Source organism: Periplaneta americana, chromosome 4, assembly GCF_040183065.1.
Source record: "Periplaneta americana isolate PAMFEO1 chromosome 4, P.americana_PAMFEO1_priV1, whole genome shotgun sequence".
Classification (NCBI taxonomy): Eukaryota; Metazoa; Arthropoda; class Insecta; order Blattodea; family Blattidae; genus Periplaneta; species Periplaneta americana.
Genome location: NC_091120.1, coordinates 187463480 through 187489298, shown reverse-complemented (window position 1 = coordinate 187489298; position 25819 = coordinate 187463480). Strand labels below are relative to the sequence as shown.

At 36.5% G+C, this 25819-nt stretch overlaps 1 protein-coding gene across 3 annotated transcripts in view; it reads right to left on the bottom strand.

Moving 5' to 3' along the window:
• LOC138698530 (serine/threonine-protein phosphatase 2B catalytic subunit 3-like) overlaps positions 1-25819 on the bottom strand; it is an 805310-nt gene that overhangs the window by 171221 nt on the left and 608270 nt on the right. For all 3 annotated transcript variants that reach the window (XM_069824525.1, XM_069824526.1, XM_069824527.1), the window contains exon 5: positions 20768-20913. In XM_069824525.1, coding sequence (XP_069680626.1) covers positions 20768-20913 — 146 coding nt within the window. The remainder of the gene's footprint in view (positions 1-20767; positions 20914-25819) is intronic.

Here is a 25819-nt window from a genome sequence, read left to right as displayed (position 1 = left end):
GGGCCTTAGCAGTCTTGATATTTTATTAGTGATTTTTATACCATCTGTGGCGTATAGTGAGGTTAATTTAAAATGAATGTTAAGTTTAGTGAAAAGGCTAAAGAGTTAATAATAATTCATAATGGTTCTAAGTTTCGATTTGTGAAACCCTGTACCGTAGGGTTAAGATATCGGTGTACAAACAAAAAATGCAGTTCATTTATTGTGTGTGATCGATAAAAAAGTGTTATTTTAAATAGCAAAATTGATCATATGCTAGGCGTACCTGATTTCAGTGCAGCTATCAATGTAATATTTTAAAGTAATTTATTTATTTTACGACAATCACTTTCGTGTGTACTATGCCCATCGGGGCGCAACTATGCCATGTCCATTCTGCTACCTGATTACTTCGAGGCGCAACTATGCCATGTCCCTTCTGCTACCTGATTTCTTCGGGGCCAATTATGCCATGCCTAGGTCTCCCAATTGACTGCGGGGCGCAACTATGCCATACCGCTTCCAGCAGTTTTGTTCCTATTTCGCTGCAGCGTGACGTCATTGATGTCCACCGGTCCGGTGAGATACGGAATACGCTGTAATATTCAGAAACATGGGCTCAATTTGCTTTATAACACTTTTACACTTTACTGTGTGGAAGCACACAAACATTTCAAGACAGGTACAACTTGAAACTTTTAATAATGGAACTGTTGCACTCACCAAACGAGGGAACTGTTGTTGCACACGGGAATCGCTTTCAGGCCAGCACGCTAATAAGCTGACCCATAATCGTTTAACATAGCAGGCTCTACCTGTACATCCACAATCCAAGCTGCTTTGCTAGACCAAGTATACAGACAAATGACACATTCTAATTACACACAAATCCTAACTTGTGGAAGGAAACGCCTACACGATCTACACACAAGTGTTACTTCAACAACAACTTAAGTCAGCCAAAATTACGCAAGAAGCCACAGTTACTGTTTCACTAGACAATTTCAAAAGCTACACAAATATGTTATTTCAACATGTTGTACAGGGACATCATTTTATTTTTACTTCAATTTTTATTGTACCTGAGTTTTTTAATGTACTTCATTCCCACCCCTTCTACTAATGAAGTTCAACCGTCCTCCACACAGATCCAAGACCGCACATAGTCATAGTAGCCTTACGGTCATAGTAAACAGTACGTTCCAAAAATATGTTCGCGTTTTCCAGCGACGAAAGAGCTTTCAATATTGAATCATTTTCGCACAGGTAATATGGTCCATTTGCCTACGTCGTATCCCGGTTTCCCCCACCAGCTTTTATTCGCCAGCTAGTGGCTGGGCTGTCTTAGCTCTTTTCTGAGAACATTAATTTCTGTTAGGAATTGGACGTCTACGTAATATTATACAACTGTTTAAAATAACTTAAATAAAAGGGCCTCGTTAAGTAATTAACTGTCACGTGATTTCCTCCCTTTCTACGACCCTACGACAAAACCACTTGGACGGACAGTAGATAGTATGTCTGAGTAATTTTATCTTTTCGGATCGGGCAGAAGTGAAGATTGAATTTACAATACGTAAGGTATTCTTTTATAGAATAGATACAGAATTATTTCAACATAAGTTACTAGTACGAAGAACGAATCTGGTAATTGGGATTAGGTACAATAGTCTATAGTGCGATAATATGCACATTATAACTGAATCCTGTATCGAAATGAACGGCCACCATTTAAAAAAAATCTGTTTAAATATCCATATTATGATTATTTTTCAATTTAACTTCATTCTCTATATTGTACGCTAATGTGCTGGACAGCTCAGTTCGTGAGTAAAAACACTCATTGTTAATACTGTACTGTATTTTGATTAAACAAAACCGAATGAACATAAACTCAAAAGCGCAATATTTCCTAGTTTACGTAAATAGATGAATTACTTTTCCTCTCTTCTTTACCTAGTAAAGTGATTTGTTTGTATATTACACCAGTATCATCGAACTCGTCGTGGAAGGGGGTAGCAAACAGCGTTGATCCAGAGGTATAGGCAAGTTAATATTAAAAATGTTAGTAAAAATAAAATGATGTCCCTGTATTACCCCGGTGAGAAATCACTAGAACACGTATGCACAACTACATGCAAACTCGACTTCGCGATCTGTCCGTCATTGTGCCACGAACAAAAAAAAAAAAAAACACAAAGTAATTATGAGGGCAAAAAAAAATGGTGGGAAAGAATCATTTTCCTATCACCGAAAATAAGAAACGAACGCTGCCTATGTGCCGAAAAAAAGTGAAAACGTAAAAAAGTTTAGAGACGACCCTGCACGATGCGATGTGTGTTTCGTGAGAACAAGTTACCAATATGAAAGACCAGATAACTTTTAATGAAACTCTTCCCTGCCTATAACAACCGTCACAGAAGAGAACGACTAAATTTAGTCTCTTTCTGTGCAGTTATATACTCCTGTAAACTATCGAATTTATACAATTATGGGCACCGGCGCAGCTCAGTCAACTAAGGCGCTTGCCTACCGATCCGAACTTGCGCTCAGGCGTGGGTTCGGTTCCCGCTTGGGCTGATTACCCGGTTGGGTAACAGGGCAAATATCAGGTAATCTATGACGAATTCTCGGCCTCATCTCGCCAGTTATATCGCTATCACCAATCCCCATCGACTCTAAATAACCTCGTAGTTGATACAGCTTCGTTATATAAAAAATAAAATAAATAATGTATTTCTTACGTCTTTCTTAAGTCAAATAATTTATTACATAAATCACAATTAACCCTGCTTTAATCGCGCGCGGAATTCTGTTCTTCATTAAACTATTTCCATTAATATTTCCGTTATCTTGAACCGTAGTCTTTTGATCTGTCTAGCTGCCTTTTCATCGTTAACTTTTACGCTAAAATGCAAATTTTCATTGTTCCCGACCGTTAGGAAGCACTGGACATTTTATTTCAGGAGTGCAATTTGCGGAGAAAAATTCCGCGCGCGACTAAATAAAGTCGCCCATTTCGTTGGCGTAATTTCGACATATATCGAGATTTTAAATTGTCACAGTTTGTTACATAAAATACTATGTATGTATGTATGTATGTATGTATGTATGTATGTATGTATGTATGTACAGTATGTATGTACAGATGCCTCAAACTAGCAAGCTGTCTCGTTCGCGCATGCGCATAGAGCACTTCTCCCCTACCACTGTCCGCCTACTGCTGTGCACTGTGGACTAGAACGGTACAACTCAGTTCTAATAACAGTTGAGAATGCTGCATAGGGAGGGTACATCTTGAATACATTGTCAAGAGGTCAACTTTTCAGATAATATGACTATACCTGGGTATCGGAGCCTAGGTGGGCCCCCTCTGCTAGCTCTACTACTTCCCCTCTCCAGGCAGCTTCCTAGTTTGAGGCATCTGTATGTATGTATTCTTTTATTCCACAACCAGGGTTGCCAGATTGGACGATATTTCGCCGTTTGGGCTACATGAACAGAGATTTTGCGACCTATTTTTAAAGAATTGGGACTAACGCCATTTGGGCGACTTTTGCCCGGAATTTTGCTAAATTTGGGCGACATAGGAAAAACACTCAATTGTTTATTAATATTATTTTACTGAGTAGTCCATTGCTGATACATCGCTAATCCAATCCAATGATTGACATGAAGATATTACAAGTATCATTGTTAACACGCCTGAACTCTTCTTTTTATCCAAGAAAACATTATTGTATAAAATATACATTAGAGTTGGGCACCGATTTTTGACACTTGTTTAAACAAACATATCGCTCTTTCTTTCTCGCTCCAGGAAGTAGGCCTACTGCGCTGCTTTTTTCTTAATCTGAGGACCAATAAACTGATCAATACTGGAATTTACACACGATGCACTGTAGAGAATTTTCTAATCTAACTGTAGTTCCTACTCCAATTCCCTAAATATTCCATTCGTTCAAATGTGTTGACATTGAGATTGGTTTAATTTTGTAGGGGAGGGGAATAACAATGGCTTGTGTTGTGCAAAATCGAAGAAGTGATGTAAATTTGAGAAGACCGGTACAAAAACCAAAGCAAAACCCATAAATACTAGATTTATAGAATTTATTACATAAATATGATATAAATAACAATATTATATTATCATAAAACATTGAGATTACTTATTTTTAAAGTAGAAAATTGGCGACTTTGGGCTACAAGAGCATCAAGATTTGGCGACTTTAAGTAAAATAAATCTGGCAACTCTGTCCACAACAATACAGCGTCAGTCTTGACCCAGCTGTAAGCCTGTGTATTCTCAGAGATTTATCTGTGAATTGTTTGGTGTGAAAATAAAGATACAGGCGATAAAATTTTTACAAGAGTATATAACATTGTATTTGCACAGATTTCTGTCTAAAATCTCGGAGGTGTGTAGATAGCAAGATCCAGAAGAACAAGAAGAAGGACGAAATGGACACGAGGGAATTTAAGATGTAGGCCTTTGAAGCAAACCATTATGAGCAAATGTTGGGTAACTTTCGGCGCTGGACCCTGGACTCATTTCGCTGGCATTATCACCTTCATTCATTCAGACGCTAGCTAATCAGAGATGTCGATAAAACGACGTAAAATAAACCATTAAAAATAGTGTGCGCAGAAGCACTAAACTGGATGACCTTCATATCTGACGGTTACTATATTTCTGGTCTTCCCAGGAATTTTAATTCTGAGATATCCTTCGCAAAAGAGGCGAAGGAATCAATATAGTGGCAAGGTAAGAAAACTGTATTTCTGATAATTTAGTTTTGAAGTATGCGGTCCGATCTACCACTCGCTAACTCACGTGCTATTGATAATCAAATATATAAAACCGGGCACTTACAGACGAAAAAAAAAAAAAAGAAAATAGTGAAATTATTTATATAATGTGTTGCAATTCTGAACATTTAAAACACTTTTTACATACACTTTAATTATTGAAAACTACGAACGATATTTAAAAGAATCGTCAGTTTTACGATTTTAAGACGGTTTGGTCATTTTTGCCCTTGAAAGGAACACCAACTTTTCGCTATTATGTTTAGGAGGATAATCTATTACTGTGACGCTTGCTAAAATCGCATAGAGCATCGTTTCTCAAACTATGGTCCGCGGACCACCTGTGGTCCTCGAGTTCTGCCCTTATGGTCCTTCATAAAAGACAGAAGAAAACAAAATATAAATGAATTGCGTATCACACTATAGCTGAAAATCTCAGAGTTTGGAAATGACACATGGCAATCGCCTTTCACTTTTTCTTCCAGTACTAATATTTTATGAAATTTCTTACCTTACTCGTCTGCCCACTTCTCACTCTACTCTCAGCGACAAAAGAGGGATTTAAAGCACTATGCACGTGGCGTTTCCCTGCATATCTGGCGCCGAGCCTCTAACCCAGCCAGAGACCACCCGAATTCCAGGGGCGGCCCGTCCTTATGTGCTACAGTACAATGATAATTTTTGCTTAAATAATGTATTTGCAATACCATAGTATTTAATCTGTCATTTGACAATTTCCCGTGGTTATGTTCACGACGCGTTATAGTGTTTAGTCTTCGCTCTTCGTTCTTTGGTGCCTCAGGAGGTTCGTTGTGCTACTCAGAACTTACATGAGAATGTAGATATTATTGCGCATGTGCGAAGCAGAAATCATTGCTCTGATTGGCTATTTTTACGCGGGGAAGTGCTGTAGTCAGCTTCAGCACAACACAGCTTGGAGATTGCAAAAGTAAAGCGTAACGAAAGAATGCTTGTTTGTGGAGGAACTCGGAACTATGGACAATGTATTTGGTAATTCAAGTGTCCGACTGCTGCTACCATCTACCAGTTTTTTGAGATTCCTCCTGAATCAGTCAGCAAGCGACGGAAAATGGAATCTGAAAATTGAAGCCAAGGAAGTATGTGACCGTATAATTCAGGAAACTACTCATCGTTTCCAGTCTTTAAGCTACCTAGACGCAACAAAATTGTTAAACAGCAAATTTTTTGACAATTTTTTGCATAATTTTCCCGAACGCGAATTTGAAGTTGCTGTCAACAGCCATACTGTACTGAACAAAAGAATGTTAAAGACACAATTTGGGGTTCTATATGGAAGACTCGACTTCCGAAATATAGATGGAGCTGTTCAATTGTTACAATACATAGCCTCCAACAATTCACAGGATCCATTCTGTGAAGTACCGTAACGAAGTTGTTAAATATTTTTGGTACACCACCAATGACCACTGCTGAGCAAGAAAGATGTTTTTCTTGCTTGAAACACAAGTTTTTAAGGAACGCTATGTCCCAGGATCGCCTCACTGTTCTTACAATACTGTCAATAGAAAAGAGTATAATGTCCAAGATGGAGGGTTTAACGTTTAACACCAGGGTAATTAGTCACTAGGGGAGTCTCAAATTAAGATAAATACATATAAGTGTATACAGTAGACCGATATAGAGATTGTAGCACACTCATTATTTTGACCACCAGCCGCTACTGCCGAATTCATAACAGAGGAGCAAAGTACCGAACCTTTTCATGTATTGATGACTTTCTTAATAGTTTTGTCGACACCCAGTCCGCATATTGAAATGGGCACGTAACTGTACGACAAACACCAATAATAAAACGTGCCAAATTGCATCTTTACTTGCTGAAAATCGGGCATGTTTCTCCATTAAGCTTTTCATTTGTTCTTCCAGAAGACGATATAAGAAATTTTAGACTCCGCCTATTTTAAAATCCGTCATGTTTACTTTTTTTACTTACGTGTTTCGTCTCTTAAGTGCCGTTTCAATTTCGCGGGTTTCATACACTCGTTTGAAAGCACTTCGTAACAAACAACGCACCGAGGTTTTAGTTCACTCTCATTGCCACACCAAGTAAATCCAATTTCAAATCACTCTTGTCATATTCACGGAAGTAATTTTTCTTTGAATAGCTACCACTAGGAGTAGATATTGCTTTAATGGCACTATACTCACTGATATTAATATATTTCTTCACACACAGCATCTGAACTATTAGCCCTGCCTAAATGAAGCGTATCATCATCTTCCTTTCTTTTCAAAGATCCGGATCGAAGCCAGGTTTCCATTATTCATAATGGGCACTATATAGCAGAACATGGGCAACTACTAGCGTGTACCACATAAGAAGGATTTCACACAACTGCTAACAGGCAAATGATGAATCAACAATGTTTGTATTTTTTTTTTTGTATTTATATATGCTATCTAGTAGGATGGAAGAGAAGGCCTTATGGTCTTAATCCTATCAGTTAAATAAATAAATAAATAAATATAATTTTTACAACGAAAAATTCCAGACCTAACTGGGACTCGAACCCGGAAGCCTGCGTGACAGGTTGAAGGTCTAATTTTTAACCACACCTTTCAAATTATTTGCTTGTCAGTCCTACGTCTGGATAAAGTGGAAGGAAAAATGTTGTTAATGCAGAAATCTAAAGTTGGCTCGTATTTACTTTGACCGTTAGGAATTTACACATCACCTTGACCTGTGTACCCAATTTATACATATTAATTGGATCATACCCTGACCGTGTAGGAACTTAAAACAGCCTTCATCGCCTACTTTGTCAATAAAAACCTTAACCTGGACACACGGAGCTTTAAACCAACGTCTCCCGAGTGAAAAATAAACTTTGGTATTCGGGGGGGCAGGGGAACTACCCAAAATTCGTTTCGAATTGCAATTTTCTAGCGTGCTACATTAATTAAGGCGATTATGACGCTACTTCGTCTAAACGTGAACAATGATGTACTGTAACATTCAGGAACCCTTCAAATCATGCTCTATTCTCAACTGAGCGGACGACACATTTTCTGACCTCAGTCTGGCACTGAAGAGAAGCAGAATAAAAACTAGAGAAGCTCGTAATATTTTCAGACTACACACTTCACTGGTCTCTTCCACAACAACACCTACCGCTAGACTGCTAGTGTGGCCACGGTTGCTGCCTAACAGCAGAGCGGCTACCCCTGACTTTCGCCCCAACATGATAGAAGCTCCGTCTGTAGCAAAAGAAACGAAATTTCTCAAAATAAATTATTTACTTATTCCGTTATTTTACAGAGACGAACTTCATTTTTAGCCAGTAACATAAGGTCAAAAAATGCGTTCCAAGTATTTACAATTGAACATAATTGCAGTCTGTCCCAACAACTAAAGAGTTCTTTCTTCTTGTTACTACCGTACCACCAGTACACCAACACAACATTAAAGATTTAGATTTAAGAACGTCTTTCGACTCCAAATTATAATTTTTCGCTTCACCTTTTAAGATGTTTCACTTTACTTCTACGAAATTCAAATTACAGATTACACTGGTCTACAGTGATTTTACTACTGAACAAAAACAAGTGTACCAACCCTAATTTGAGTGTGCTGATTACAGATCTGAAGTCCGTTTGTTTCTACACGTCACAATTTTAAAATAATAACATTTTTAATTTTTACATCTTTAACACATTTAATCCATTTTATTTATTTTATTGTGATTTTGCTACTAAACAAAAACAAGTGTATTGTCGGACCATCGGATCTGTGCCCCTTCAGCGCTGTCGTCGTTCTTGAAAAAGTTAACGCCTGTACTCACTCCATTCCACCCGCTTTCCTCCCACCACATTAAACAGCAGGCCACGAACCTTGCCGAATAGGGATGTTGCCAAACTTCCTTCAAACGGTGTCATAAATAACTGGTCCTCCATGCTACAATATTATTTCTTTCAATCAAAATACATCTTGTATTTCTACATTTTTTAAACCTAAATCCCATGTCTCGAATCACTTTCCGTAGTTTTTCTCTCCAACCTTGGAAATTATTGCTTCTCTCGCAAGCTTCAGTAATTTCTTCAATGTTGAAACTTCTTTCTGAACAGTCTAAAATTCTTGTATCTTTCTTCTTAAAATAAATCGGTTGATATCATCTACAATAATTAAAAGTTCCCTTGGTCTGTTCTTCTCTGGTGATTCTAGCTTTTCATCTCCTGCACGGACTCCCTCTCTCCTGATTTTCTTTATTAGGAGTTCTGACCTGTCTATATAAATTACATAAAATGTTGTATTATTAGTATTAGTTAAGTAAGTAATTTTAATACATAATCAATTGAAATAAAATAAGCCTCACCTGTGATATCAGTTGCTCTTTTCGTTGCCTGATTTATAGGAAACAGATATTGACCTGTTTGTTTCTCTTCATCGCAAAATGCTATTACGTACTTGCTTAATAATAATTCTTTCGCCACTCCGTGCTACAGTATTCATGTTGAGTTGACAACTCTGGACTGCGAGTGCAAATATTGTAAACTGTCCCGCAAGAAGGCCAAAATTGTGAGTACTGGGGGACAGAAAGAGAGAGAGATAGGAATGCAGGGAGAGAAATGAATTACCGAGGCTGAGAAGGAATTAGGGTTCAGTTCGCATATCTTACGGGGCCACAGATCCGATGGTCCGACTATACCAACCCTAATTTGAGTATGCTAATTACTGATCTGAAATCCGTTTTTTTCTATCACGTCACAATTTTAAAATAATGACATTTTTAATTCTTACATTTTAGATCTATTTTATTTATTTTGTTACTCAGAGAGTGAGCAGGTCGAAAAAAATTTGAGATAGTTTTGGCTTTTGTGAAGATATCTGAAGAGGAGGAAGACCACTACAAACGACACAGCTATTCATTCAACAGTTCCCCATCACTATTTGGGTTTCAACCTGTTCCAGTCCCATACACTGGCCGAAATTGCATGAGGAAGTTTAGAAGATATAGTGTATAAAGTTGTCCATACCTCGTAATAGAACTGAAAAATGACATCCAGGAAAACATAGATCCCATTTCTTAAATTAAACTCGCGTAACAAGTGATGCGTCGGTTCATGAAAACAGGTGCCAAACAATATTTTGAAAGAAAAGGAAGACAATTTTACAATCCTCTTTCTTAATTTGGGCAAATAATTGACGTTTTAACTGCTTATATTTAATAATACGAGTATTTTACATTCACAGTTTGTGATCTATAGAATCATCGGTACTGCGATATTTCCGTTACCGGAATGTGGGAGGGCGCCCCCCGTTAGCCGAATCTGCAGCTTTCCGGACGAGAGATAAATTGTTCATCTGGTAGTGATGAAATGTTTTACATCAAGCAAAGCATGGCGCACCGGTCAGGTTAAAGAATATGGCGATGATGACAATATCTAAATGGAAGTGTAAAACCTTTTATGACACATTAACTCCACCCAGTTCCCATACCTCTATGTTTAACTTGCTCATCCTGGGGGAAAATTATCTGAGACCTTCACTGCTAATAAATTCTCGGAGTTTGAGTATTATGCACAATATAGAAAACATCTTCAGTAGAAAGACGTATAAGAAACACATGGTGATGAGCCCTATATTTTTTTTCAAATGGATTGCAACCGATGGTGTCAATCTTGGTGAATTTTAACCTATAAGAATAAAGAACAGACGTCACTTTTCATTAACTACACTGAAGAACAAGACTTACAGCATTCTATTGGTATCTACATGGGAGAAGGAGAAGGAGAAGAAGAGAAAGAGAGAGAGAGAATTGGAAGGTAGGATGCTGGTAAATAAGAGCATTGGATAATTTAAAATGCCAACAGATACAGCCTCTGAAGTTCTTTATTACCTGCTTTAAATGAAGGAAGTGCTTTAGAAATACGGCTACAACATTAATGAAACGGAATCCTCGGAAAATTCGATATAAAAACGTGTTCCGAGGCCTGGAGGGTACAGAATACATAGAAAATGTTACGTCCTATTTAAACATAACCTTTAATCAAACCTGATGTTTAGGGGAAAAGATGATATTTCCTTACGAATCAGTAGCTTGAATTGTTAGAATTTACACACGCATATTCTAGTTCTTTAATAGCAGTAGCAGTAGCAGTAGTAGTAGTAGTAGTAGCAGCAGCAGCAGCAGTAGTAGTAGATTTTATTTAGCCTACCGACGCTTCCATCTGCAAAGGTTCTTCAGTGAGCGAAAGTGAGAGATGTCTAACCAATGTTGCCTGGAGGTCTCCATTAGAAACAGGGTTTATGTGTCGTAAATCTATGAATATGCAAGTAAACACACGTATATTTGAAGCTGCAGATAATTTCAAATACCTGGAAAGTACAATCACATCCAACAATGATATTAAGACTGAAATCATATAGCCTAGACGGATTCAAGTTGCTAACATGTTATTTTGCATTACTCGGTATTCTAAGAAGTAAAGTACAGAGGTGTGAAAATTATTAGAATAATCTTAATTTTAAAGGTTTTTTAATAGTTCCTTCACAAATATTCATTGAATTGATGAATTGGTATATAATATTACTATACTGATGTAGGATATATTTACTACTAACAATGCCGGAAAGCATTGTTGTACATTGGTATTTTTCTTATTTTACAATTGTTATGGGAATTCAGAAATTATTATATTATGTTGGCGGAATTGGAAACATAAAAAATTAATTAAGAAATGCTTTAAACAAATTGTTCTTTGCGTTTACATTGTTGTGAAGGTTCAAATGAACGTATACATCTGTTTTGTGCACATAATTTTTTATGTTTCCAATTCCGCCAACATAATATAATAATTTCTGAATTCCCATAACAATTGTAAAATAAGAAAAATACCAATGTACAACAATGCTTTCCGGCATTGTTAATAGTAAATATATCCTACATCAGTATAGTAATATATACCAATATTCATCAATTCAATTAATTAAAAAACCTTTAAAATTAAGATTATTCTAATAATTTTCACACCTCTGTAGTTTCTATCGATGTTCGGAGTTTATAAAATAGCAATGGGTTAATAGGTGTCTTAGGGGATATCCCCTCTCTTTGTAATATAATTAAAATACGTTAATACATGTTTATAGAAGGAGCCTTCATTTGACTGTCATATTTATTGTGACAGTGAAATGAAGGCTCTTTGTATGATCATTTGAGCCGTTCAGAACAAAAGTGCTGTCAAAAATGGGTAATGAGGGTTAAAGTAAACATTCTGTAAAATAGGCTACAGCGCAAAGTTGCAATTAATATTCAATTTATTTAAACTATTAGTAATTAGTGGATAGCAAGAAGGACATATTATTGCTACTTTGCGCTGTATTTGACAGAATTTTTACTTTAAACCTCAGTACCTAATTTTGACTTACACCACTTTTGCTCTGAACGGCTCATTTATTTGTTTGATTGGCTTGTCGGTCCAATATATTCTCTAAATTGAAATAAGTTATTTATGTATTTTTTATTCGGTTATTGCAAATACAAATAAACTAGTATGCAGGATGAACAATAAGTTATGTTATTAATTTCAGGGGTTATTCTTTGAGATATTTCAAACAAAATAGTTCAATGCAATTTCGCTAATTTTTGCTTACTTTTTGAGATAAAAACTATTTTATTTGAAACACTTCTTATTGTCTTTTGGGAAAGGCATAAATTTAATTTCCAACATTCTCAGCAAATTCAAGAGAGCAGTGTATTATGATAACAAATGATTGAAAGAATTTTAGTTTTGTCCTTTAAATGTGCAGAAATTTGATCCGAACAAATACAGAATGATCCGTTTGGGTATGGATAAAATAAAAACACCGTAAAACATTTACTATTGACCTTTATTTGTTGCAACTTTGTGCATACAGCACTGAAAGATGGGAGATTCCTCAGAGCTCAACATGACCCCCATTGCGCACCCTGCATAACTCATAACGGTGATGCAATTCAGCCCATGTCCGCTGTAACATAAGAGGGGTGATTTGTTGAAAACCTTGAGTAATTTTTACTCTCAGATCATCAATGTTCCCGGGTTTCTGTGAATAGACAATATTTTTAATAAAACCCTACACGAAGAAGACAGGAGGGATTAGATCTCGGGGGTTTGGGGACCAAGCCAAGAGATAGCTACTTCTCGTACTGAGTTTCACCTGCGATCTCCTGCATTTTTTAAAACACAGAACTTGTTTCTACAAATATTCTATACCATAACATTATGGAATCGTATTTAGGTACATTACGCACACCATACTCACGTCGAAATTCCCTTTTAACTCTTTTAATGCTCTCAAATTTAGCATACCCGCTGTTGATTTGTAGTAGCCATTTTAAGCATCTGCGATTTTCATTTGTCCTTTCAGATTATGCATTGTTGATTGTCATATATGGAAACTTCATAATCATAATATAACCAGCAAGAAATTTTTCCTATTATCATAATAGCTTTATAATAATAAATTAATATTTAGCCATACCCAAACGGGTCAGACTGTATAAAAAAAAGACTGGATTGTTCCTCTTGAAGGGGAGACAGATTACAACTTCAGCTGTTGAAGTTTGTGATGCGAACTGACGAAGAGATAATGGTACCTACCCAATTATACACTTTCATGTCTGTTTTAGGTTAGGATATATTATATAATTTGTTTTATTTGTGTCATTTTCATTTTAATCTGTGTGTTCTTTTACAGAGTGGTTGGATCTAATCATAGGTGATGGGGTGAAACCTGAACAGTAGGACTTGTTTTAGGTACAAAGCACGTACGGTTAGAAGACTCGTGCATTAGATTTAAGAGAAAATTATGAGAATATAGCACATCTGTATGTATAATATTACTCAATAAATCCAATTGTCTATTAAAAAAAAAAACTTTTCGTTCTACAAAGAAATTTTTCAATGTTTGCCTTCAGGTGGTAAAAAAAATGGAGTGAGAAGGGGTTAGGCCTACTAGTATTAGTATTTAGTAGTATTTATTTCTTTAACCTGGTAGATATAAGGCCGTCAGGCCTTCTCTGCCCCTCTACCAGGAGATTCCAACTACAATATCAACAATAAAATTACAATTAGTATTAAATTTACAATTACAATTACAAATAACATTACAATTAGTATTAAATTTACAATTACAATTACAATAAAATCAAAGTACGAAAAGATTACCTGAATAATTAAAGTTAGATAATTGATCATAGGGAAACAAAGAATATTTTATATTTACTGAATTACAAATTTAATCTAGAATAACAAAATTGTATAGTGATGAAATGACTGAATATTGAAATATTTTGTGATAGATTAAAGAAACTATTTACAAGAAATCAATTACTGACCAAGTGCCTAGTAAGTTTTCGTTTGAATTCAATTTTATTTCGACAGTCCCTGATGCTAGCAGGTAGCGAATTCCAGAGTCTTGGCAGGGCTATTGTGAAAGAAGATGAGTATGAGGAGGTGCAATGGGATGGTATTGTTAGTATTGTTTCATGACGAGAGCGTATGTTCAGATTATGGTGGGAAGAAAGGTAAGTAAAGCGAGACGACAGGTACGAAGGAATAGAAGAGTTCAAGATTTCGAAGAGAAAAGAGAAGTGAATGTAAATTTCTTTTCTTATCTAGTTTAAGCCAACCTATTGCTCCCAGGGATGGGGTAATATGATCATATTTACGAACATTGCTTACAAAACGTACACACAAATTATGAGCACGTTGAAGTTTCATTTTGTTGTCGCAGGAGAGGTCAGTCAGTAAAATGTCCGCATAGTCGAAATAGGGAAATACAAGTGTCTGCACAAGGGACTTTTTTAAGCAAGAGGGGAGATGAACATTTATCCTTTTTAGCACATGGATAATAGAATATACTTTTCTGCAGGTTTGTGTGATTTGCATGTCCCAGTTGAGATTATTATCCATGTGAATGCCAAGATTTTTTATTGAAGAACTGAAAGGGATATGCACTGTACTTACTTTAACAGGGGAAATGTCGAGATGTTTTACAGCGTCGATTTGCCGTTTGTATCCTAATATAATTGCTTGTGTCTTTCCAGGATTGATTTTAAGACGGAGTTTCTTTGTCCATGTCACAATCGAGTCAATGTCTTCGTTCAATTTATCTATAGCGTCATTTACTCGGTCTAAGCGGGAAGAGATGTAGCATTGAAAGTCGTCAGCATACAAGTGATAGTTACAATGCCTTACAAGAGATGTAATATCATTGACATATATTGTGAACAATGGCCTACTACTGGTTGGGAACGTTACAAACAACTAAATCTGTATGACTCATGGTTCCACTCTTCTTACCCTTTTGTGATCAACAGAACCAATCTCCAAAAAGCTAAACGTACAGAAAGATGTGCTTTGGGGCACCGACCCACAACACGTGGGCACTCCATAGCATCGTGGATTTTCCTGGTGTTACACATCACTATCGCTGGAATTGAAGTCAATTCCTGTTTTGCTCTGAAATATTTAATTGTCCATAGTATATCCAGAACAGATATCTCCAGACAAGGTCGCTGATTCCCGTATTAATTAACTTTATTGCCACACAAAATTATGTCGTGGTGAGTTTATGTGTCACCTTCTATCCATTCTTTGCGTGTAATTAACAGAGTTTTTTTTACGCGGTGGTCCGCAACTACCAGACCGCGTCTTGCCGGTAACGATGTATCGCTGTTGAGCAAAACGTTGAATGAACTCACGATACGTTTCGTTGATCCTTCGGTACGAGTTTAGATTCTATGACCGTAGGGTTTCATGCACAATGCTGACTTCAATGTACTGTAAGCACAACTTCATAACATTATTTACTGTTACAGTAATAATGCGGGGAGAAGGATGCTACGGTCAAAGCACAGCGACCTTATAATCTCTTGTGTTAAACCTCCAGCTGGGCGCATTCCCAATCCACACCAGCTCATTACGGCAAGGCTCGCTGAGTATCCGGGATTATTAACAGGCAAGCCCGTTCGCCACGCGTCGCCAGGCGGCGATCGAAGAATTCTATGGAATGATTTTCGAATGGAGATCGGACGAAATGATGTTTAGTGTTTCAAATATATCAAAGAATGACCCCCTAAAATGAACCCCTTCAGACCTGAATTTATATTAAAAAAAATAAAAAAACCAGTCACAGAATCATTCTAGGGATCCAAAATTCCCAAATCAAGTCTTTACAGAAAATCAAAATTTGGGGACAATTTTTACCCCTGGGGCCCCAAAATTTTAAATGTTATTTTTAATTCAGGTATAGAAATGTTTCAAAAATAATATTCTCCATTTCTATCACATTGAATTTTTCAAAATATTTAAAAGTACCGACGACATTCCAAAAAAGAAAAAAAGAAACAATGTACACTACTGGGTGTTCAGTTCAAAATGTGTCATGGCTCGCTGTATGTCGTCATGTGGCTATCCGATGAGCCTAGAGAATTCAATCTTCCTACACTTCCGCAAAGGCGTATTACCTAAATGCGAGAGAAGTTGCCTAGCAAGTACGGCGTTCATTCTGAAGATTACTTACCGATACGTACGGTAACGCCAGTCGTGGCAAGAATGTGAACTGTTTGGAAACACGTACTGAAGTGAGTTTTTTTTTTCTTACTGTCGGGATATGGGGGAGAGGGTTAAGACGATTACTTACGTATTTGTTGACATTAACTTGGACGGTCAACATGGACACGGAGCATTTTGATTTGTGTTGTGGAATGTTGCCGTATGCAATCGATGATAACAAATACCCTGCTTACGACTTGCCCGCGCATAACACAGTTCGAAAGAGGTTATGGTAGCACACAAACTTTACAGACCGCCATCTGTTGCTACGACATTCAAGTTATACCGTACACGTTCTCAAGTTCAGATTGAACGCCTTGATTAATAGGCAACTTCTCTGACATAAAAGCTGAAACTCGCTTCAAATCGCTGACTCACAACAGTGACGTCATGACACACTTTGAAATGAACACCCAGTATAATGCACATCAGGCCTGAAGGAGTTAAATGACATTACTTACGGTTCACTTTGTATATCATTTTAAGCCTTCATTCTCAAAATATCTTTGGCTAACGAATTTATAACTGTTTAATTGTCATTATAGAATTCAATAAATTCATCAAAATCATAATCATCATCCACTGTATACTGAATCAGCTGATTACAATGCATATGAGGAAACACTTGAGTAAGCTGACAAGCTACCTTATTTGAATAAGTGTTCACTTCAGTGGGATTTATGAATTAGAAATTATTATAAGCAACTGCTTAAGGGTTTCCTTACGATATAAGAGTTGACTATGAATTCGGCCCTCAGACACTGAAAATTATAATTTTATATGGTACACTGTTTTTCTAAACTGGAGAATTAGTTACGGTATCTTTCAATCATGCCATTATGGTTACAACCAAACAGAACTAAATACGCAATGTCGCCAACATAAGGGCATGACGTGGGCCTGTGGCGTTGTTAGAAGGAGAAATTAGTTTTGTTTTGTTTTCTTCTCTCTCTCTCTCTCTCTCTCTACGTCCTTCGTTCTGAACATTAATGACAGATAGCACCACTGTTAGCGACAAGCTTAGGTACGGTTTGATGAGCAGATACATATATTAATCTAAATTAGACACACGGGCAGTGATAAGGCTTATTAATATTTTGAAATATACTCTCGTTAGGTTTATGTTCTTTTTTAATATTTTGAAACATATTCTCATTAGAATTAAGTTATTCCTTATCAATATTTTCAAATATATTGACGTTAGCATTAGATATTGTTATTTATCTTATTAACAAAATATCTTAGGAGGGGCTCGCGACAGAAACAGTTTGGCTGTGGCGCATGCGCGGACCGCTCATGCAGTGCCAGCGTGCTCTTTACTTGGATTTATTTTCGTGTGCACATTCAAGAAGTTCTCTTGATACTCCGGTTACACATCTTGTTTATACGAAAGTTAGGTTTTATTAACCAAGCCATACTGTTTCTGTATTAATTTAAACATAAGGTTTCATTTCATTCTCCATGTACCAATATAAATTATATCGTACTTAATAAATAATTTGTAACTTTAAACATAAGCCGTTTCATTTACATATTGCTCATGTGTAATACAAAAATGTTATATGACGAAGTACTTTCTCTAGACCACAAATAAAACGACAAAGCGGTCATAATTACGTAGTTAACGCTTTGACGAACATTAACCGAAAATTTACTTTCGTTTATTTCAATGATATTCCCTGAACCACACTTTTTTTCCCTCTATTTCGTTGTGATAACCTACTATAAGATCTTAATACATTTGCTTTTCTTTCGGTGTATTCAAAACACCGCTGTAAACCTTGGACTTGACTAGTGGAGTCAATTATTTAAGAATATAGTCACGAATTTTACCATCACCATTTCGATTGTTTTTTGTTTCACACGTTGCTCTGCCATACGTATTATCCAGTTGTTCCCACTGTTTTTATTTTCAAATTAGATTATTACAATTAATTCGGTTGATTAAGTTCATACACACTTCTTGCTTCGTCCTTATTAAACAGTACAATAATTATGTTCCGATTCAACATTTCTTCCACACTAGCATCCTTCTTTACAGCCATTATATTGACTGTAACTCACACAGTTCCACCAATTAAACCGAGCATAGTTGCTATGCGACAACTGTCACATATTACCACGAACGATGAGAGCGATCAACCTGTATAAAACTCGAACTTTTAAGTTCGTTGACTTATGGCTGCTTAACCCTCGACACTTACCTGAGATCTTTTCTGACCCTACAACATATTTTATTGTTACAGCTAGCGCCAGCGTTTTTGGCGTGTGTCCTAGATATATAGTACCCAGTTTGTGAACATGTTGCTAGTGCAGCTGAGAATAACACTTCCTATACACGTCACATCAGCCATTTGTCAAACACAGTTGTCAGACTGACTGCGGCAAATGTAAAACACTCGCACTTAAAGTTCCCATTACTTTTTCACACGCCAAAAACGGTGACGTGGACAATAATACCTACCCCCATACACTCCGAAACGTTCCAGTAACCTAGATATGTCATCCTTGTTATTTTGTATTATTACTATGATGTACCGAAGTACATACGGAGTTTCAGTGCAGTAATTCTGGGTTTCCATATGGTGAAGAATCGGTAGAACAGAGAAAAATTCTCTCCGGCACCGGGTTTCCAACTTAACGTGCTGGCGCTTTATCCACTTTGTGATTCAAGACGGCCCCATGTTCTGTCGGACCCCGGCCACTTAGTAACTCGTAATGAGTGCACCTCTGTACTTGTGGTTGGACATTGTGTCTACTGGCACACATACTCTGACACGGTACACGAGGGTAGGCCAACAAAGGGGAACACAGTGGGTAGAACTTAAACTGAGAGGGATTCAATTCGGCATCGGAACTTGAATCCCGTGTGGCTTAGTGGATAAAGCGCCAGCACGTAAAGCTGGAAACCCGGGTTCGAATCCCGGTGCCGGAGAGAATTTTTCTCCGTTCTATCGATTCTTCACCTTGTTATTTTAGTTTCCTTTACAATTAGAATTAATATTTCATTATATACAGATTATTTTTTTTATGTTTACTGCTTGGGTTCCTGGATGGCCCCAGCTATACAACACGTCTTTATTTTCTAGTTAGAATTATTTTGCAATAATAGTGTTATGTTACAAGCAAAGTGAACATGTACTTTCAAAAGAGAACAAATGAAAGAAATACAGTATAAACTGCCACGTAGGCTGTGGGTAAAATGTTGTAGGATCAAGAGTAATTATTTATATTTGTAAAATTAACTTATTGTTCTTTCTACTGCAGCAGATGACGAGACTAAATTAATTAATTAACTGTCTATCAATAATAACTACTTTTTCATCGTATAATAACTAACACTTGATGCAACAAAAATTTGCTTTTTGTGTTTTATTTCAAGGAAACTGAATGTGTTGCCTGATAATTGAAAAAATAAAAACACATTTACGGAGTAAATAGTCTGCCATTAAGCTAATTTGGGCTTAATTCATTCATTGTTTAAACATAGTGAGTAAATCTAGGTGCAATAAAAGCTTTCAATTTGCTTATAATGTATATAAAAATGCATTAAGCCATAAAATATCCTAATTATTAACAAACAAAATATATACTTGGGGTCAAAAAGATCCCAGATAAAAAGCATGAAATTCTAGAGCAGCTAAGTTGCGAGGGTTAAAATATATGTTAAATATGTAAGTTAGCTTAGATACGATTTGAATCTTAAGACGTAGCACTCATTTTTTAATAGTACATTATGCAACGAGCCTATTACCATTATAGGCGAGTTTCATACGACTTTTTATGCTCGACCATATTTCTAACTTGATATTAATTTTCTTTGTATCTGACCTTGACCAATGTCCCGTATGTTGTGAGAAAGTATTGATTTTTTCCGAGGAACAGATGTTCACATTGACCTTGCTAGGCCATAAGAACCTACAGAGATAACATTGAAATTAAATTAGACATTGAAAAACGAGATGACAAATTGAATTTATTTGAATATTATTTACAATTAACGCTAATTATTATAGTAACAGAACATAACCTTCTGCGACAGTATTGGATTTCCAGCCTCCGTGACTTTTCGCTAATTCTCTTTCGATTGCATATCCGAGAATAATCGATACTTACGGTTTTATAACGGTAGAAAGCTGACCTGTCATTGGCTGAACAGTTGTAACCTGAGTCGTCATTGGCTGAAAGACCTGACCTTTAATGAGTAGGTGTACTTTAATGACATGCATTAAAGGTCTGCTACCAGGTGTATAATTAGTACATTTCGGCATGGTCGAGCATAAAAATTTAAGTTATATACGGTATAGCCTCAAAATATAGTGCATAATTTATATCTGCAAAAATAAGCTCTTGACAAGTTCTCTCTCCTAATCATTCAGTTCACAGGAAATGTTCCTACCTTTCTGATGTCGTCCAAGTTGTGAATTTCTGGTGAAAGACCTCCATGGACACAGAGGAACTGCTGGTTCATGAGGGCAGCGAGTGGCAAGCAGTCGAATGCTTCCATGCAAGCCTCATATACACGTTCTGAATATTTTATTTTACCTGAAACAGAAGCGCTCATACAATATTTGTGCCACAAATATAGTAGTACATTATGCAACGAGCCTATAATGATAGTAATTAAGAAGCGAGTATGGATGTTTATGAAACGAGCGCAAGCGAGTTTCACAATTTTCATACGAGCTTCTTAATTACCATTATAGGCGAGTTTCATACGACTTTTTATGCTCGACCATATTTCTAACTTCAAATTACAGTATTCAGATGTATACATTTTATTTGTATCTGACAAGATCGAAAGTGACCTTGTTCTAGGTCGTGAATTGTGAGATGTGCGCAGACGCGAAAATATTGATTTTTTCCGAGGAACAATAATGTCATTGACCTTAATGTAATCCCGTTAAACTTGATATAACCTTCATTACTGAATTCGACATTGAAAAACGAGATGACAAATTGAATTTATTTGAATATTATTTAAAATTAACGCTAATTATTATAGTAACAGAACATAACCTTCTGCGACAGTATTGGATTTTCAGCCTCCGTGACTTTTCGCTAATTCTCTTTCGATTGCATATCCGAGAATAATCGATACTTGCGGTTTTATAACGGTACAAAGCTGACTTGTCATTGGCTGAACACCTGTAAGCTGAGTTGTCATTGGCTGAAAACACCTATACTTTAATGAGTAGGTGTACTTTAATGATATGCATTAAAGGACTGCTACCAGGTATATAATTACTACATTTCGGCATGGTCGAGCATAAAAGCTTTTAACTATTACATTTTTCCAAGTCCCGTAATATTATACCATTCATCTCAATTTATAAATTAAGGGGTTAGGTACAGCTTACAGCAGTAAAATTTTGGAACTATTCAACACATTTTCTCCATTACTGTATCTTGTACTATAATGAAAATTAGTACGTGTAAAACACTGTCCTTCTGCTATATGAATATATATATATATATATATATATATATATTTACGATTTAAAAACAAATATTTACATTTTCTTTTCTTCAAAATTCAGTTCACTGTGCAGTAATGAGGCGTTTCCCACATAACTCAAAAACTATCCAACATTCTGTGATGACATTTTTTGCGTGTATTTATGCATGTCAGATCTACAATATGATGAAACATCACTTCTCTACCTTACATTGTCTGATAAAAAGTAAATTCATTAAAAATGGTCAAATATCAGTATTTTCTCCTAACACAAAATAAAAGAAAATATTATTTATTAAGGAATGTAGTTGAAAGAGCATGATATTGTAAACATGAGTTTCAGCAATAAAATAAAAGAGAGAGAACATGAACAAGTTAATAAATTTATGAGTTATGAGGGAAACGCTTCATCACTGCACAGCGAGCTGCCACAAATATGAATTTTGAAAAAAAATATATATATATTTATATATAAATATTTGTTTTAAATCGTAAAAATATATATATTTTTTTTCATATAGCAGAACGACAGTGTTTCACACATACCAATATTCATTATTGTACATGATACACTAATGGAGGGAAAAAATGTTGAATATTTCCAAAAATTTTACTGCTGTAAGCTGCAGCCCCTAGCTGACCCGATATGTAGCTTAGTTTACAGTACAAAGAAAACAAACAAACAATATGAACAATACATTCTTCTCCCGTATTTCCTACATTTAGGTTTCGAAAACCCAGATTCAATTAAAGAGAGCAAAAACCGAGAGAGTCAAAGAGAAGTAGCAATGCAAACTCTCCAGCACTTCAGAGATTTCCAGCAATATATATCATTCGGATCTACCGTCTAGGTTTCTCCTGCATTCTTTAAACTAAGTACAATAACAATTACTTTGTATTAAATGACTCTATTATTAGCGAGTTATGTATTATGAGTTGGTATTAAAACATTTAATCATAATGTAAAATTAAGGAAGTGATACGGGATTGGCGAAAATTCCTATGATTACGTGTCACGTCTATACAGGAATTTGTGCAATGGAATTAGGGTAAACAAATACAATTTGCTGTAAGATTTGTGTGTGTCTAATGAACGGAATTAAATAAGCTACGAATAACAGTCAATTCTTCATTAATAATAATAATAATAATAATAATAATAATAATAATAATAATAATACAGCTTTGAACAGTATGGGATGAAGATAAATGCAAATAAGACGAAGAGCATGGTCATAGGAAGAAAAATACAGAAGATAAACTTGCGAATTCTAGTAGGTAGTAGAGCAAGTGGGCAGCTTCAGATACTTGGGGTGTACTATAAGCAGTAACATGAGCTGCTGTCAGGAAGTCAAAAGGAGGATAGCAATAGCCAAGGAAGCTTTTAATAGAAATACTAGCATCTTTTGCGGATCTCTGGAAAAATAACTAAGGAAGAGACTAGTAAAGTGCTTTGTGTGGAGTGTCGCATTGTATGAAGGAGGCAGAAACATGGACATTACGACGAAGTGAAGAGAAGCGACTGGAAGCATTTGAAATGTTGAATTGGAGAAGAATGTAGAGTGTGAAATGAACAGACAGAATACGAAATGAAGATGTGCTAAAATGAGTGGATGAAGAGAGAATAATGCTGAAACTGATTAGGAAGTGAAAAAGGAATTGGCTGGGTCACTGGCTAAGAAGAAACTGTCTACTGAAGGATGCACTGAGGGAATGGTGAACGGGAGAAAAGTTCAGAGCAAAAGAATAAATTAGATGATAGACAACATTAAGATATACGAGGTGCGTCCATAAAGTAACTTTCCCACTCGTCCCACAGCTAGCAAACCATATGTTGCGCGAAGCGACTGCGTGTACGTGATAGAGTAATGTCCTGGCATGGCGCATGCGCTAGCGGAACTTCCCGAGTGCTCTCAGTAGCTTCACTGCATTGGTTGAAGATGCACATTCCTATTCCAGCTCCCGCCGAGTGTGAAGTGCGGTCAGTGATAAAGTTTTTGAATGCACAGGGCATGGCGCCGATTGAAATTGATCGTCAGCTATGCCAGGTCTATGGGCCTAACGTCATGAGCAAGCAGATGCTGCGTTGCTCCACAAGGTCGTCTGTGATGATGGTTGGCCTCCCACTGCACGCCTCGTCATGCACATTTTGGCGTCCTGTTGAAAACTGTCTACAGCAGCAACGCATCATCTGCTTGTCCACAGATCTGGCACAGCTGACTATCAGTTTCAATCGGCGCTATGCCCTGTGCATTCAAAAACTGTATCACTGACCGCACTTCACGCGGCGGGAGCTGGAATAGAAACGTCCATCTTCAATCAATGCAACGCAGCTACTGAGAGCACTCGGGAATAGAGATGGGTAAAAAATAACACAACAGTTATTTTGGAACTGTTTCGGTCTCGGAACTGTTGCAAAAATGAACAGTAGGTCGGAACCTCCTGTTCCGAAATAACAGTGTTCCGACTCAGAGCTGCTCACTTGCCCAGCTGTTGCGGGCTCGCAGTACTGCGTTGCACAAGGTATGTTCCGACTCCGAGATAAGTCTGAACGTCGGAGCTCGTTCCGATGAACCAATGACAGCTGCGGTTACACTGTTCTCGTTGTTCTTTATGTTGTACTTGGAACTTCGTTGGATGAAGTTGGTACTTGAAACTCTCACGTGGTTGGAGGGGGACGCATGGAAACTGAAATCCTTGCGGTGGCGCGAACTTTAATATCAACAATTGGAAGACTGGCCAATCATCTGTAATGTTATAGTAAGTATTTAATAATCTGTAATATTCATTGTTAATTCCCGCTTTATAGTTTATTTCACCATTAGTTGACTAATTCTGTTTTATAAACATTCTACAAAGTCATAAAGTATGCATACTATTATTAATTCATTGATCAGCTGATTCTATACATGTAAGGTTAAAGTCGTAAGTAGTAATGAGTGGTTTAGTTACAATGTCTGCATGTCGTTTGTTGAGGTTAAGTCTGACAAACACAAGTTTTTGTGATATCTTCTCTGTTATCAAAGAACGACAAAAATGTTGTAGCATTATTTGTTGGAAACTGCCCATATAAGTACTGATTTGGAGAGCGAGGTTTAATGCGAAATTTAAATTACACTTTGGTAAAGATGCTTTTCCAACATTTTACTAACCCACTGCGGGGTTTCCAGGTTTCAGTAGTACTGCAAATATATATATATATATATATATATATATATATATATATATATATTATTATTATTTATGAAGTTGTAATTATTATTATTATTATTATTATTATTATTATTATTATTATTATTATTATTATTATTATTATAACTGTGCATTAAGAAAAGTAAAAATAAAAATTAATGATTTGTTTTTTTATTATGTAATAGAGAGAACAGAAATTACATACCACATGTTTTAAATGTCATGTTAATTTTTTTTTTTTAGTTGGCTACCATGTCTTTATAACTTTATGTACGAAAACAAAGTGTTGTATTCTGTCCTTGTAGTCAACAGCTGTTTAATTACTAACATTAAGCTTTTGAGTTCTGTCCGCATGCACAGCAATTTTCCAAAATCAATTCGAATGTGCATTGCAGTGCCATCTATAGATAAGAATGTGTACTATGTCATGCTCCAGTGTGAGCTGCATACTGTACCGTTCGTTTGAACGACTCCTCGAAAGAAACAAGGGAAGGCACGTCGTATCAATGAACGACTCCAACTCATCACCACTGGTGACTGTTATTTCGGAACTGTTATTTGGAACATAGTATTTTTTCGGAACCGGAACCGTCGCAACTGTTCCGGGAAAAGAACAACTTCGCCCATCACTACTCGGGAAGTTCCGCTAGCGGATGCGCCATGCCAGGACATTACTCTATCACGTACACGCAGTCGCTTCGGCAACATATGGTTTGCTAGCTGTGGGACGAGTGGGAAAGTTACTTTATGGACGCGCCTCGTAAACGGTAGTAAGGGAGCCTAAGATGGAGGTAATAGAGA